Here is a 17,131-nt window from a genome sequence, read left to right as displayed (position 1 = left end):
TTTGCTGAGCCCCTGTTGAGGGCCCTAACCTGCCTGGGGAGTGGAGGGTGGATGGGGTTGGGGGTAGGTTGGGGTGGGGGAGGAGGGACGGGGGTGAGGGGAGGGAGAGGGAGAAGGGATCGACATGTTAAAGAAGCTCGTTCCTAATTTGAACTAATAAAAAAATTTTAAAAATACCCTATTCAGTTCTTGTATATGTGGCTTTTGTCCTCGAGCATTGGCAGCCGGTTTGCTAAGGTGATGCAGTGGGCGTTGTTCTCTTGGTGTTATTCATCCTCTCTGATTTTTATTGTTTTTTAACTTCTCTTCCATGGGTTTCTCTGAGCGCTGAGGGATTGGCTTGGATGGAAACATTCAACTCGCAATCCCTGATGTCAGAAATTCATTTGGCAAATCAAGAATTTTTGTATCACAAATATCATGGACAATCAAAAGATACAGAGATAATATCTCAGATTAATAAAGGATACTTAGTACAAAGCTGCAACCAAGGATTAGGACTCAAGAACATGATACACAGGAACACCAAGTTTGCTGACTACTTCTGGTTATTTTTAAAACATCCACATATTTTCTAATAGTACCAGAAGTGAGGTATATCCTGCAGAACACAATACTTTGAAAAACATGATCTTTTTTATCCTTATAAATAAAAGCAACAGTTTGGAGGGAGGAAAAATGACCACAGAAATGAAGTTAACTAGGGAACCGCAAATCTGAGTAGAAGAAAAGTGCTCCCCTAATTGACTAAGACTGTATTCGTGAAGACTATGGGAGGTATAAGGCAATGCACTCACCATGCCTCTGAGAGTACACAACACTAATAACATTTACTCTGAAATCAGGTCCCACCCATCCCAACATTTAGAGACAGCAATAGCTGTCAACATACTTAGATATCTTCTACATGCTAATTTTGAAATTTTTGTCTTATTTTTGGATCCCGTCCGTGAACATGTTCATGTTTAATGAGACTCATTACTTTGTGTACCTAATATGCAATAAGAAGATCTAATATCAGAGGGGTGCCCAATTCTCCTCTTCTTGGTATAGGAGATGAGTTCTTCCTTTTTCCCCAGCAGTCTTTCACACTCATAATAATTGAATTATACAAACATCTGATTACATTTTAATTGATTAATATATAATGTATATTAATGTGTTAATTTGTGTCTTTTAATAAATATCATAGGATGCATATTTATATTCTGATAAAATCATTTAATGTAGATGATACATATTTATTTTATGGACTGACCACATAGAATAGGATAACAAATCCCTAAGGAAGACTGATTTTCCCTTTATCTGCACTCATTACTCAACTGAAACTCTCCATCCAGAGGTGGAGCCCTGTCATATTTCACAGCCATGTTGTCATGGATGCTGCAACTGTTGAGGCCTTGTTCTGAAAATCATGTTCTTGAAATTTCATTAATTAATTTAAGGGTAAATCATTTGGGAAAATACCATGGCTGGTGCTGTTCTCAGCAAAGAAGCTTCTATTTGTATCATATAGAGAACATTACAGTAGTACACATTGGACAAAATGTACAGAACAATTGTAACTAGAATGTCTAGCCACAAATCGATGCATGTACAACAAAAGCCCTATAACTAAGACTCAAAAAATGTGGTTGCAGGAGTAGAAATGTTGTAAAATCCAGAGAACATGATATCTGCTGAGAGACTGAATCCTGCCTATATAAGAAGGAAGCAGACCATATAGTACCATTCTACCTACCTACAGATTTCTGCACTTACCCCCACATTTAAATACTTATCTAAGGATCATAACCTAGGATATGCATATGTGAGTGAGAAAACATACTATTTTTCCAACCAAAATGCATTTTGCTGAAAATTTTTTATATTTTTCTCCACAGTTGAATACAGTTCAACTCCACCACACACAATGTATAATTGACTAAAATGCATCCTCATTAAAGCTCTTAATTGCTATGATGCATAAAACTCCGGTGTTGACATTTCTTCATTGTTAATGATTTGACTGCAAATAATTGTTAATAGTTTTAATATTTACATGCATCTTTATGGGTTGTCCTGATTAGAGATGAAATTTCATTACAGATTTACTTATAGGAATGTCAAAATCATAGAACTCAATAGAACAAAAAGAATAGAAAGAAGGCAGGCTGTAAATGTTAAAACTCTTGGGCTGTAACTTATGCGGTTTTTTATTAGCAAGTACAGCAGAGCCTGGAAACTGGGGTGTAGTGTCTGATGAGAAGATAGGGACACAATGCCGGAAAGCAAGCAGCTGTTGCTGCACTGGTATTCACCAAATGCCTTGTGGCTCCATTTACTAAAGTTAAGCACATGACTAAGATACCAGATGCTGTATAAAAGAACACAAAACTGCTCACTAGGACAAGGATGGTTTGGGTGGCTCTTGTCTCAGGAGATGATTTGGGACACAGAACTCTATGCATATATTGGAGCCTCTGCTTATGCTTCAGCAGGACAAGCACCATGGAACCACAGGCCCATATCATGAGAACCAAACACATGACATCAGAGGAGCTCAATAAGATAACATAGAAGGCATAGCTAGGTTTGGGCACAGCACAGTATAGCAAATCTCTAAAACCAGTGACGTTTTTTGCATCCCTCAAGTCTGTCATGAGCACAGGAATGAAGCCATTTACCATCATTTGCAGGGACCAACACAGGCTGAGAGAAGTCCCAATTACCTTGTGGTCTGTGGCTTTGAAATACTTGTACTTGGCATTCCTAGGGTTGATAATAATGGCCTGGAAGAAACCTAAGAGGGCTGTGGACCCAAGGGATACTCCTCTGGCAACTCTATGAAAATAAAAAACTATTTTACATGCAATGGTATTGAGAAAATATTTCCAACCCAAAGCAGCCAATGTCTGAGGGATTCCTTTACAGAGCAGAACCATGAAGTTAGCACTGGTCAGGTGTTTGACAATTAGGTCTGTAGGCCTGGCCCTCTTAACAGAGAATTCGCTGATGATTAAACAGCAAAGCAAGGCTGAGTTCCCCAAAATTCCCAGTGCAGTCTGGGACAGGAAGATGATCCCCATAGCCAGGTCTGTAGATATCATTCTGTTAAATTTCCGCGATTATCACTTAGTGTGAGACACTGAGATCTCAAGATGGACACGAAAAACTATGGCCTTCATGCCATGCTAGGTATTGTGCTTCTCAGCACGTGTCATTATTGAGGAAACAGAAACTATCATTTTCATAAGAAGATTCCTGAGTTTGCAATTGCCTTGGCTGTGGTGAAATGTTGATTTTATAGTGTCCTTCACTTTGAGATGACATACTGGACCGTGCTTCATAATCAATATTCAGCTCAAGTATGTTGGAGCCATGTGCCTGAAGATCCAGTGGTGAGACTGTTAAGACCATTCATCACACATTAGACAGAAATGCACACACACACACACACACACACACACACACACACACACACACACACACACACGCACGCACACACAGAGATTTAGAGAGAAAAATTAATATTAAAGAGAACAACTCACAGGATACATGTCTCCCCTTCAACTATGTAAGCCTTGGGATTGCAAAGCTCGGAGGCAGTCACCTTTACACAGTGAACCTCAACTTTAACTCCCAGATCCCCAGATACATACAATGGTAAAAGAAAACAAAGCAGGAATGAAACCTTATGCAGCAAATAACATTAAAAATCAGAATAAGTGTGAAACTTCTGTTTGTCACCTTTTAAAATATACCTTGTTTGAAAGTAAAAATTAATCATCTTATATTCATCTGTCGGCTCTTTTCTTGGTTCCATTTAAAGATTCCATCTATGTGGTTGCAAACAACCCCGTTGTGTCCTGTAATTTTTGTAGGCCTATGTTATATAGGGTATAAAACACAATTACCTAAAAACAGCAATGCTGCCCATATAAAAATAACTTTATCTAAAATTTGAATTTGATCAATGTTAAAATTGACTCAATTTCAGAATTACATTCATGGGAACATTTAACTTCTTTTTTCTAAGGCAGTATTATTCACTACTAGCAAAATGGTCACTGACTCTGTAAGGTTGTCTAAATATAACCATAATTAAATTATACCTACATAAACATGAGGATAATATAATAACTGGATTTAGACACAAGAGAATATGTACTGTGTCTGCACATATGTCCAAGTATTATCCAGAAGAGAAAATCATGACTACTAGTTAAAACTTCCAAAACCAGTGATGTTAACATTCACCTCCAAGTATTAAATGTAAATTTTTGTCCAGAAATACAAACCCCACCTCAATTATTGCTATTGGTAGCTACAGATTTCTGAATTTTCTACATTTTTACCATAAATAAATTAAATATTTGTTCCTCTTTAATGTTACTTTCCTTTACAAAGGACATAGCCTGTTAAATCCACTTTGCCCTGAGGTTTGTACTAGTTAAAACAAAATCACTGATTTCTTCTGGTAGCTGGAGTTTAAAGCAGAGATTATATGATCAAGCAAAGGTGTCTAAAAGTCTATAAGAAATGGCTCTCTAGCTCACTGTGGCTGCCATGCACTACAGCATCTCACTGAATGGAACCTGAGATGGTTACAAAGAGAAAGGGAGAGGAGGTGAACCCATGACAGCGCCACATCTGTTTCATTCACAAAGATCCCGAGTCTCTCTTATTAATAAAAACCAACAGCTATAACCTTATCAATTAGTTCTAAGAAGACCTGAACAGGATGACAGTATATCTCATGTACATGTTTATTTAACTGTTATCATGATATAGCAAAAGGGATGATGTTGCCTTCAATAGGTACTTTTCCTTTGCTAGTTTCTCTATTAAAATATAAAGACAAGTTCAGTTCTGTACTCACACAGTTTGCAGCAGATTGTCCTAACTTCTGCAAGCCTGCAGGAAAAAATTTCAAGACTCACTTGAGGAAGTAGGTTTGTCTGTGATGGCTGATGCTGGTTAGGTCTTCAATGGACAGAGGGACATCCAACTTCTCTTCTTATAGGATGGAGTCTGTTGCACATTTTGACTGAAATCTTGATATACTAAAACCTCATTTCCCTTGTGGATGAGATGATGATACAGGAGGCAACCTTGACACTGACTGACGAGGGAATTTACATCAACCCTAAAGACTACATCTTGCATCACAGACTGAGAAACTTTCAATTGTTTTAAACTGTAGAGGGACATGCTGAAGAGTTGTCAGCATGTTTCTCTCTTGGGTGTTAGGACACAAATGGAATTCAGGGCACTAGAGGTGAAGGATGGATTCTGAGGAATAGTGAGTGATGAAAAAAAGAGAAACTGTGGTGACTATTGAATTATAGTACTATTTCCCAATATTTACTGAATAAATCAATAGACAATAAACAACACACACACACACACACACACACACACACACAGAGAGAGAGAGAGAGAGAGAGAGAGAGAGAGAGAGAGAGAGAGAAAGATCAAAGTATCAAGGCAAAAATTTTCCAGGAGGTAAAGAACTACTTCTAACATTTTTTTGTTATAGGAACTAACTTGGTACAATGCTCAACATTTGTCGTAACTTAGCAAAGATATTTAATTCTAATTTAAGAGCATAGGAATTAAGTATACACTATGGAATTGAAAATTCTACATATCATAGCTTACATTTGTTGTTAATCTAGAACCCCTCAGAATTTCACCATGATAATGAGTATATTTTAATAAGAGGAAACTTTTTACATAGGTGCAGGCACCTAGGCTGATTGGGCTGATGTCTACAGTCTAGAGCTGTCCTAGGATGTAGAACCTAGCCCTAACCACCAGGGTCTTTAAAGGTGAAATTCACAATATTACATGTATTCTGCCTACATGTACACAGAGTCTTACTTTAATAAACATGTCTTTCAGTTGTCATAGGCACCTTTGTGAGTAAAACAGGGAGATCAGTTTACAAAAGCAGAAATAGCAGTCAATCTTATGACCTGCTCCCATGTAAGGAAAAAAAATTTTACAAGATCAGTCTATTGTAAAAATATACTTCCATAGTTACAAAATGGGAATTGGGGGCTGGTGCACAGCCTGTATCATTAAGAGACATTTCAAATTTAAATATATATCATAAGTATAGTATTTAAAACCTTAGATGCATTGGAAGCTAACATGCTTCTGTAAGTATATTAACTGTGAGTCACATAGGAAAAAATCTCTCCTGTTTCATCCTGATTATCTACAACTCCCTCTTCTAACTGTGAGGGTCTGTACACACACAAGACAGCAGTGACTTCCTGACAATAGCAAGATGTGAGGGATGTCATATCTGGTTGCTGGAACCGAGAATTAGTGTGGTCATGGATATTTAGAGGAGATACTGCTATTGTCACTGTAGATGGAGGAATAGATGCCAGGAAATAACCAAATTGAGGGCTGAAATCAAGAAAGTGGAATCTAGGAGAAGAATAGAAAAAATCAATATAATGAAGAGTTGGTTCTTTGAGAAAATCAACAAGATAGACAAACCTTTATCCAATACCAAACAGCAGAGAGTGAACATGCAATTTAATAAAATCAGGAAGGAAATGGGGGTCATAACAGGAGACATAGAGGAAATTCAGAGAATTATCAGGTCATACTTTGAAAACCTATATTCCTCAAAATTCAAAAATCTAAAGGAAATGGACAATTTTCTGGATAGGTTTCACTTGCCAAAATTAAACAAGAACAGATTAACAGCTTAAATAGACCTATAATTCCTATTGAAATAGAAGCAGTCATCAAAATCCTCCCAACCGAAAGAAAAGCCCAGGGCGAGGTGGCTTTAGTGCAGAATTCTACCAGAAATTCAAGGAAGAGCTAATACCAATTCTCCTCAAATTATTCCACACAATAGAATCAGAAGGATCATTGCCAGACTTCAATAACCTAGATATCCAAGCCACACAAAGACACCAATAAGAAAGAGAACAACAGACCAATATCCCTCATGAACATTGATGCAAAAATCCTTAATAAAATACTGGCAAATCAAAACCAAGAATTAATCAGAGAAATCATCCACCATGATCAAGTAGGCTTCATCTCAGAGATGAGGAAATGTTTGAATCTAAAATGATTGAAAGACACATAAGAAAGTGTCCAACATCCTAGCCAGCAGGGAAATGCAAATCAAAACTACTCTGAGATACCATCTTACTCCTGTCAGAATGGCTATAATCAAAAACACCAATGAAATTTATGCCTGAGAGGATATGGAGAAAGGAGAACACCCTTCCACTGCTGGTGGGAGAGCCAACTTGTACAAACAGTTTGGAAATCAGTATGGCATTTCCTCAGGAAAATGGGACTCAGTCTACCACAAGATCCAGCATTTCCACTCTTAGGCATATGCCCAAATGAAGAACATTCATACAACAAGGACATATGTTCAACATTGTTCATAGCAGCATTATTTGTAATAGCCAGAAACTGGAAGAAGCCTAGATGCCCCTCAAATGAAGAATGGATAGAGAAAATGTGGTATATTTACACAATGGAGTAATACTCAGCAGAAAACAAAAAACAAACAAACAAACAAAAAATGGAATCTTGAAAATCCCAGGCAATTGGATGGAACTAGAAGAAACCATTCTGAGAGATGCAACCCAGTCACAAAAAGACACACATGTTATGTACTCCCTCATATGTGGATTTTAGACATAGAATAAAGGATTACCCACCAACAATCCACACTGCTAGAGAAGCTAATAAATAATGAGGACCCGAAGGGAGACACACAGGGTCCCCTGGAGAAGGGTAAAGGGACATGATCTCCTGAGCAAATTGGGAGCATGAGGGGAATGTGGAGGGAGGAGGGATCTAGGAGAATGAGGAGAGGAGAGGAGAGGGAGGAGGACGTGAGGGAGCCGGAAGTTTGAGTTGGGGGAAGAATAGAAGAGAGCAAAATAAGAGATAGCATAATAGAGGGTGCCATTATAGGTTTAAAGAGAAACCAGTCACTAGGGAAATGTCTGTAGATCTACAAAGATGACACTAACAATCTAAGCTACCTTAAATTCAATTCCCTGATATGAGATTGATGACTGAATTATATGCCATCCTAGAGCCTTCATCCAGCAGCTGGTGGAAGTGAAGGCAGATACCCACAGGGTTCTGTCCAAAAACTAAACAGCAAGCAGGTTGGGCTGACTAAAGGGATCTGAGAGTAGAGGAGATGAATGGACTCACAGACATATTCCAAAAATGGCTCTTTATTCTTTTCAAAACAAGTTGTATCTTCAGAAGTTCTCTTCAAAAGTTCTCCCAGATCCCACAAGGTTTCCAGCTTACATACTCACAGAGACACAATTAGCAATTCTCTGGTAACAGCAAGGATGAAAGGCATGGAGATAGCAGGGCCAGGAGAGCACATAAGATTTGACAAAGCTGGCACCTCACTTCTCAGAGGAAATTCGACTTTTCAAATGTGTGGGCAAACTTAAGTAAGTCTCAAAGAGACTTGACTTGTAAGACACCTGCGCATGGTTTCAGAATTAAGGAAGACTTACTGGAGTAGTTTGCTATCATTTCTGAGAAGGGGGAGTGGGTGTTAGTTGGTTATACACTACGTTTGTATGGTTAGTTAAGCTAGAAATTTGTAATTGAGAAATGTAGAAAAAGAAGAAGAGTCTGTAGCTCTGAGCTTTCTCTGCAGTGACTTCGGGTTTTGAAAATATATTCTGGAAGCCTTGCGCCATATCTATTTGTATAGGATGTTGCTTTGAATTGCTAGTCATGGGTCAATGTCACATCATTCTGAATGGTTCATTTTTAATGAAACTGGGTGGATCTCCTTCAATCATTATGTGTATTCTAACTTATTGCACATTCTCATGGTAACCACTCCTTTCAAACCTTTGAGAATGGGGTCTTCTTAAGTGGTCAGGGCTGGCCTTGAACACCTGAGTTTAAAAAAGCCCTTTCTTTCAGTCTCTCAGGAATCCAATGAAATAAAGGCCTCTTTCTCCACTTCAGAACTCAAGTATTTGTCAGTATCTATTCTTCTAGAATAGTCAGGCCATATTCTAAAGGAAATTGTGCCAAGTCACCAAATGTACTCTTGGATTTTGGCAATCAAATTATTTTCTCATCAAAGAGTATAACTGGAATTCTGGGAAGTCTCTAATCTTCCTACTCTTCAGTCCTTTATTACAGAGATAAAACATTACAGCCCAAAGATTTGATTCTCGTGAGCACAATGGTAGCCAATGCCTTGATCATTCTCTATAAAGGAGTAACACAAACAATGTAGAGTAGGGATTTGAGCATTTTTTGAATAATTTTGGTTGCAAGATCCTGTTGTACATTCAGGGTTTGGGTAGGTGTGTGTCCATTGGCACTGCCAGCCTCTGAATTATCTTCCAGGACATGACCATTACTCCCAGGAAATTATGTTGGAAGGATCATGAAGTCAACATTGAGAAGTATGTTGGCTGCCACATCTCCCTCATCTGAATCCTGTTCATGTTCATGAACTTATTTTTTTTTTTGCCTACCCAATTGTGAACATGAACTGCAGTAATTTGACACTAATACAAGATTTTGGATACTGCTCTGTAGGACCAGAAAAAATCGGTGATTCACTCTGTGCATCAAGGATGGTTTGCCCTGAATTCTTCATTTCTGTGCTCATGGCCTAGTTCAATTGATCCATGATTGTCATAATGTACAGACACAAGCAGGGGGTTCAACTCATCCTCAGCTCTGATGGTTCCAGCAGAAACTCCCCTGAATACAGAGCCACCCAGAGCATTCTGATCCCTGTGTCTCCTTGAAGGTGAGAATGTAATGACACCACTAAACTCATGAAAAATGATAAATGTGTTTTTATTGGGGAACAATTACACGCAAAAATACAAAGAACCTGGGAGCACTTCCTGAACTTTCTATCATATTTTCTGACCCACCAGAAAGAGCACACCATGGAAAGCCATGACCTTAAGCTCCTCTCTTTCTGCTTCTGTCTCCTGAGGTCATGCCTAAGAGGTGTGGCCATTATTACAAGTTCACTGCTAAGATGCCTACATCTAGTTTTGTGGCTTATTTATAATTTTTATACACTCTTCTCCACCTTAAGAGCCTACATTTCTCTTTTTATTGAAATACTTGTTCTATTTTATTAATTAATAATTAATCCTAATTATTATTTAAATTTTTATTTTTTATTAATTTATTTTACATTCCAATCCTAGTTCCAACTCCGTCCTCTCCTCCTGCTAACCCCTTATTAAAATACCTAGTCCATTTGCCTTTGAGGAATTCAGAGAAAACATTTCATTATTTATCCTCTCTCAGTGAATCCACAGTCTTGCACCTAATTTATTTTCTATTCTAATTTGCATTATCAAATTATACTTTATGTCTCTCAAATCTATATACCTTCATTTCTCTAAAGAGTTTCCTTGCTGAATCTGGCAAAAAATGAAAACTATATCTTTATAGTCTTCAACGCCCTCAGAGAACAAAGAAGGAAATAATTGTGCAGGAAGCACAATTGAAGTAGTTTCCAAAAATGTGACAAATGATAAAAACAGCTTGCTTCCTGAATAGTCACCTAAGTTTCCTCTATAATCTTGGGACATCCATTTTTGTACTTTGGGCCTAGCATCTCTGACAGACTATTCTTGAAGGATTTTCTGAAGGGCTAACCCACCTTGGCAAGGTTTTACAGTAACTCTTTTTTTGTGTGTCGTGCTTGTCCCAATTTGGATGGCATTGCTGTCAGCAGTCCAGGCAAGCGCACTCCGTGTCGAGTTTCTTTGATGCCTATCATCTTCTCTTAAGTAGATGGTGCTGCCAGTGGCAGATATATCTCATTGTCAGAAAAAAATACCTCTGTTATTAAAACATTTTAAATGCCATATGTTATAGACCTCTGAAGTTTATGACGATGACCTGCTTTATAGAACATATCTCTGTTTGTCCTTTAAATATGCCTAATGAGATTAAAAGTGTGATTGTGAATAATTATTTGTTGTGGCAGTTTTCTCTTGTCCTGCTTCTTTTACCATTGTTCAAACATAAATAAACACAGGGATACTATATTAATTAGAGTACTATTGGCCAGTGGCTAGGGCTTTTTATTGGCTAGCTCTGTTTTAGTCATTAATCCATATCTATTAATCTAAGAATTTCCATGTGGCCTTACTTACTGGAGAAGGCTCTAGACCTGTTAAACCAGTTGTGGCCTACATGTGGACTGTGTATGGTGGAATACATCTGCCTACCTTTCCCAGAATCCTCCTCTCTCCTAGTCTCACCTATCTTCCTGCTGTATTGGCCAAAAGTTTTTTATTCATCATCCAGTAAGAGAAATATATATATATATATATATATATATATATATATATATATATATATAGAGAGAGAGAGAGAGAGAGAGAGAGAGAGAGAGAAAGATAACACACATCAATTATTTATTTTAAAGTTTATTTACCTAAGATTTTTTAAAATGTATATACTTAAATTTTACATACAGGCCATAGTTTCTACTCTCCTCCCCTCCCAGTGCCTTCCCCCTGACTCATCTCCTTCCCTGCCACCTAAACCACTCCATCTCCATTACTATTCTGGAAAGGTTAGACCTCCCATCAGTAGCAACAAAACGTGTCATACTCATTTGCAGTGAGACTAAGCTCTCCTCTTTGTGTTCAGGATGGGAAAGGCTTCCCAGTATGAGGAGTAGTGTCCAAGAGGTCAGTTAAATTCAGAGACATGCCCTAATTCCACTGTCATGAGACCCACATAGGATCAAGCTACACAGCTATAACATACATACCTGGGTCAGTCCCTTGCAGGCTCCTTGCTTGCTGGTTCAGTCTCTGGGAACCCCCCATGAACTCAGGTTAGTTAATTTCGTGGGTATTCTTATTATGTCTTTGACCACTCTGAACCCTACAATCCTTTCTCCCTGCCTTTTGCAGGATTGCCCAAGCTCCAACTAATGTTTAGCTGTTGGTCTTTAACTGTTTCCGTCAGTTGCTGGATGTAGCCTCTTTGATGACAATCTGTGACACTCTATGAATATCACAGATTAATGTCAGACATCATTACACAGATATCATTTTTTTCCTCCAGTTGTGTTTGGTTATCCAGTCTGTGGGTCCTGGTTCTTCAGGCATGGTTGGGGTGCCTTTACATTCTGGGCAAGCATCTTAGGGTACACCATTCATTGGTTGGCCACTGTATTGATCTATTGTTCTTGCCAACCATTATTCTTTGAAGCCTGTGTTTTAGAAGTAAGCTATGGAAGGCTCATTGATGAAGAAAGAATATTTCTTGTTTTGCAGAGAACCTGGGTTTCATTTCTAGAACCCACATAACAGATCACAACAATCCATGACCCACATGTTATTACAAAGTATACCATATTCTGCAATGTACCATATAAGGAATGTACATAATAATCATACAAGCATGAAAGCAGATCACATAAATCTAAATAAGAAATATTAAATACTAGTAGCATCTGATAAGCTGCTTTTTAATAATCCCCCCATTTCTGATCATGTCCTATCTAAACACACACCTGAATATGAAAAATTATTGCCACATCTCATCTGGCATTTTCACAGAGTTGGTCATTAACTATGAGTACCCAAGAAAGATAGCACATAATCACACCCTAAATTCTCTGTGCTCTCCAACACCAACAAACTCTAGGAGCCCCATGGTTACAACTATCTGGAGCATGAAACACAACTATTCATTGTCTCAGAATCAGTTTGTGGCTCTATTCTTGCATCAGGATAACAGTCTACCCACAAATCAGTGTTGATTAATTTTACCTACACAACAGAGCAGTGAATGGTAATCAGACATTTATAAGCCATCACAATAATCAAAAAAACCCATATACCACAAATATTAATTTAATCTTCTACTAAAATGTTCTAAATTGAAACAATTGGCATCAACTGGAATCAAGACTGTGTTCCAAAAATGTTACGTTATATGATACCTACAGAATATGTCTGATGTGAACGGGTCATGCTGAATATAAAACAGTGTATACAGCCTGTCGCTCTGACTGCTCTGACTATATAACAAAAAAAAAGGGATGTGGATATGCTCAAGTACTGTAAGGATGAAAATTACTCGTATAGTGTCTTATTAGCAGAAAGGGGCAAACTGCTGGGAAGGAGGCACTCATGGCCACATTGGCATTGGCCACCCATGTACCTCCTCCATCCTGGAAAGGAAAATACATGGTTAAGGTAGCAGAGGTTACATAAAGGACCACAAAGCTGCTCACTAAGATAAGAATGCTTTGTGTGGCCTTGGTTTCAGGAAATGATTTAGAGGACAGGGATCTGTGGATATGCTGGACCCTCTGTTTATGCTTGAACAAGATCAACACCATGGAGCCACTGGCCCATATCATGAGTCCCAAACACATAACATCACTGGTAACCAATAGTATAGCAAGTTCTATGGAAGTTTGTTTGGGAAGTTTTATTATTAAACAGTATAAAAAATCTCTAAATTCTGTAAGATTCCCTTTATTTCTCATATTAGTCACTCCCTCAATAATTACAATATTTAAAAATAGGTAAAAGGCCCAGCACAGGCCCAGGGATGGACCAATGATTCTGTGGAGTCTGACTTTCAGCTGTGCCCACTTGGAAGTGTGGGGGCTGATGGTTATGGCCTGAAAGACACTCAGCAGGGATGTACAACCAATGGATACTCCCCTGGCAACTCTATGAAAATAGAAGAGAAGTTTACATGAAATGATATCTAAGGAATATGTCTGATCAAAAGCAACCATTGTCTTAGGGATCCCTTTGCAGAGAAGAACAACAATGTTGGCCCAGGTCAGGTGTTTGACAATGACATCTGTGGGCCTCACCCTGTTCACACTGAAGGTAGACATAAGAAAACAGCAAAGCAATGCTAAGTTCCCCAGAATCCCCAGTGCAGTCTGGGACAGGAAGAAGATCCCAATGGCAAGATCTCCTGATTTCATTTGGTCAATTTATAAGAATCACGAGTGATGCTGGGAACTCAGGATAGACATGTAAGACTATTTTCTTCATTGTACATAAAAGTCCATACTAAAAAATAAAAAAATAAATAAAATAAATAAATGCCGGGCGTTGGTGGCGCATGCCTTTAACCCCAGCACTCGGGAGGCAGAGGTAGGCAGATCTCTGTGAGTTTGAGGCCAGCCTGGTCTCCAGAGAGAGTGCCAGGATTGACTCCAAAGCTACACAGAGAAACCCTGTCTCAAAAAACCAAGAAGAAAAATCCATGCTAACCCATAATCACTATTTTCCATTCACATATAAAAATAAAGTGTGTTCAAGAGTATTTAAATTTTTAATTATGTGTATGTGCTTGTGTCTTTGCATGGGAATATTAACTTCAGTGCAGGTGTCTTTGGAGTCAGTGTTACAATCCATTCCTGTGCAATGGATAAGTACTGATCTACTACAAAAGGCCCCAGAGATTTCTGAGGCCTCCTCACTGACACCCGCATTCATGAGGCCTGGATCAGTCCCATGCTGGTTTTCCAGCTATCAGTCTGGGGACCAAGAGCTCCCCTTGTTCAGTTTATCTGTTTCTGTGGGTTTCACCAGCCTGGTATGGACTCCTTTGCTCATCAGTCCTCCTTCTCTGGAACTGGATTCCAGTTCCGTTCAGTGTTTCGCTGTGGTTCTCTGCTTCTACTCCCACCAGGAGCTAGAAGAAGGCTATATTATGGCATATGAATTAGACATCAATCTCATTATCAGGAGAGGGCATTGAAGGCTGCCTCTCCACTGTTGCTTAGATTGTTAGTTGGTGTCATCATTGTGATCTCCAAACATTATTCTAGTGCCTGATTTCTCTTTAAACCTATAATATCTCCTTCTGTTATATTATTGCTTATCTTGCTCTATTCTGTTGTTCCCCCAACTCAACCTCCCTGCCCCATCATGTGTTCCTCAAACCACATTTATGCCACTTTTTCATCCTGTGGTGGATAAGGGCATAAAAATGTAATGGGTAGAAACAGTGCAAAACTATGACCAATGTTCCATGGCTTCATTGTAGCTCTCTAATGTATATAGATCTAAATAGAAATAAACTGAATTTGGTCCTGGCCAAGTGTTCTTTTTTTCTCCTTTTCTATTGAAATTAGAAACACAATTGCTTTATATGTCAATCCCACTTTTCTCCCCCTCCCCTCCTCCCCTGCCTCCCCACTAACTCCCAATCCATCCCATGCCCTTTCTGCTCCCTAGTGAAAGTGAGGCCTTCCATAGGGAGGGGTCTTCAGACCCTGGCATATACTTTTAGATAGCGCCTAAGCCCTCCCCCATGTGTCTATTCTCAGAGAGTATCCATCTATGTGGAATTGGCTCCCAAAATCCATTCCTATGCTATGGATAAGTACTAATCTATTACAAGAAGCCCGATAGATTTCTGAGGTCTCCTCACTGACACCCACATTCATGTGGCCTAGATCAGTCCTATGCTGGTTTCCCAGCTATCAGTTTGGAGACCAAGAGCTCTCCGTTGTTCAGGTCAGCGTTTTCTGTGGATTTAACCAGCCTCTTCTTGACCCCTTTGCTCATCACAACTTGTCTGCAACTGGATTCCAGTTCAGTTCAGTGTTTAGCTGTGGGTGTCTGCTTCTACTTCCATCAGCTGGAGAATGAAAGCTTTAGGATGGCATTAAGTTAGTCATCAATCTCATTATCAGAGGAGGGCATTTAACGTAGCCTCTCCTCTGTTGCTTACATTGTTAGTTGGTGTCATCCTTGTAAACCTCTAGACAGTTCCCTAGAGAATGATTTCCCTTTAATCCTAATATGTCTCCCTCTATTATGGTAGAAACTAGAAAAACATTACAAAGAATCAATGAAACAAAGAGTTGGTTCTTTGAGAAGATCAACAAGATGGATAAACCTCTATCCAAACTAACAAAAGACAGAGAGAGAGCATACTAATTAACAAAATAAGAAATGAAAGGGGGAATATAACAACAGACAATGAGCAATTCCAGAGAATCATCAGGTCATATTTTGAAAACCTATTCCACAAAATTCAAAAATCTAAAGGATATAGACAATTTTCTGGACAGATATCACTTATGAAAATTAAACCAAGAACTGATGAGCAGTTTAAATTGACCTATCGGCTTAATGAAATAGAAACATTCATCAAAATCCTTCCAACCAAAAAAAGATCAGGACCAGATGGCTTCACTGCAGAATTATACCAGAAATTCAATCAAGAGCTAAAACCATTACTCCTCAAATTGTTTCACACAATACAAGCAGAAGGGACATTACCAAATTCTTTTTTCGAGGCCACAATTACTTTGATACCAGAGTCACACAAAGATACAACTAAAATAGGAAAGTACAGACCAATATCCCTCATGAACATTGATGCAAAAATACTCAACCAAATATTGGTGAATTGAATCCAAGAACACATCAGAAAAATCATCCACCATAATCAAGTAGGCTTCATCCCAGGGATGTAAGGATGGTTCAACATATGAAAATCCATCAATGTAATCCACCATGTAAACAAACTGAAAAAGAAAAAACACATGATCATCTCACTAGATGCTGAAAAATCCTTTGGCAAAATCCAACATCCCTTCAAGATAAAGATCTTGGAGATAGAACAGGAATAACAGGAAATTATCTAAATATGATATAAGAAATATACAGCAAACCAATAGCCAACAACAAACTAAATGAAGAGAAACTCAAAGCAAATTCCTCTAAAATAAGGAACAAAACAAGGATATTCACTTTCTCCATATCTCTTCAATATTGTACTTGAAGTTCTAGCTAGAGCAATAAGACAACAAAAGAAGAACAAGGAGATATAAATTGGAAAAGAAGAAGAAAAACTTTCATTATTTCAGAGGATAGGATAGTCTACCTAAGTGACCTGAAAAACTCTACCAGGGAGCCTCTACAGCTGATAAACACCTTCTGCAAAGTATCAGGATACAAAATTAACTCAAAAAATCAGTAGCCATACTATATACAGTTGATAAACACAATGAGAAAGAAATCAGAGAAACATTACCCTTCACAATATACACAGACAACATAAAATATCTTCTGGTAATACTAGCCAACAAGGTGAAAGACCTGTACAGTAAGAA

The 17,131-nt window shown here is 38.4% G+C and overlaps 2 protein-coding genes across 2 annotated transcripts; both read right to left on the bottom strand.

The window, feature by feature from the left end:
• Positions 1-2,201: 2,201 nt before the first annotated feature.
• LOC118239780 (vomeronasal type-1 receptor 4-like) lies at positions 2,202-3,092 on the bottom strand. Its single transcript, XM_035453682.1, has one exon. It carries the CDS (start codon positions 3,090-3,092, stop codon positions 2,202-2,204), a length of 891 nt encoding a protein of 296 aa, XP_035309573.1.
• Positions 3,093-13,084: 9,992 nt separating this feature from the next.
• Positions 13,085-13,981, bottom strand: LOC113838429 (vomeronasal type-1 receptor 4-like). Its single transcript, XM_027434125.1, has one exon. It carries the CDS (start codon positions 13,979-13,981, stop codon positions 13,085-13,087), a length of 897 nt encoding a protein of 298 aa, XP_027289926.1.
• Between the last annotated feature and the right edge of the window lie 3,150 nt (positions 13,982-17,131).

Source organism: Cricetulus griseus, unplaced genomic scaffold, assembly GCF_003668045.3.
Source record: "Cricetulus griseus strain 17A/GY unplaced genomic scaffold, alternate assembly CriGri-PICRH-1.0 unplaced_scaffold_11, whole genome shotgun sequence".
Classification (NCBI taxonomy): domain Eukaryota; kingdom Metazoa; phylum Chordata; class Mammalia; order Rodentia; family Cricetidae; genus Cricetulus; species Cricetulus griseus.
This window is presented reverse-complemented; position numbering and strand designations above follow the sequence as displayed.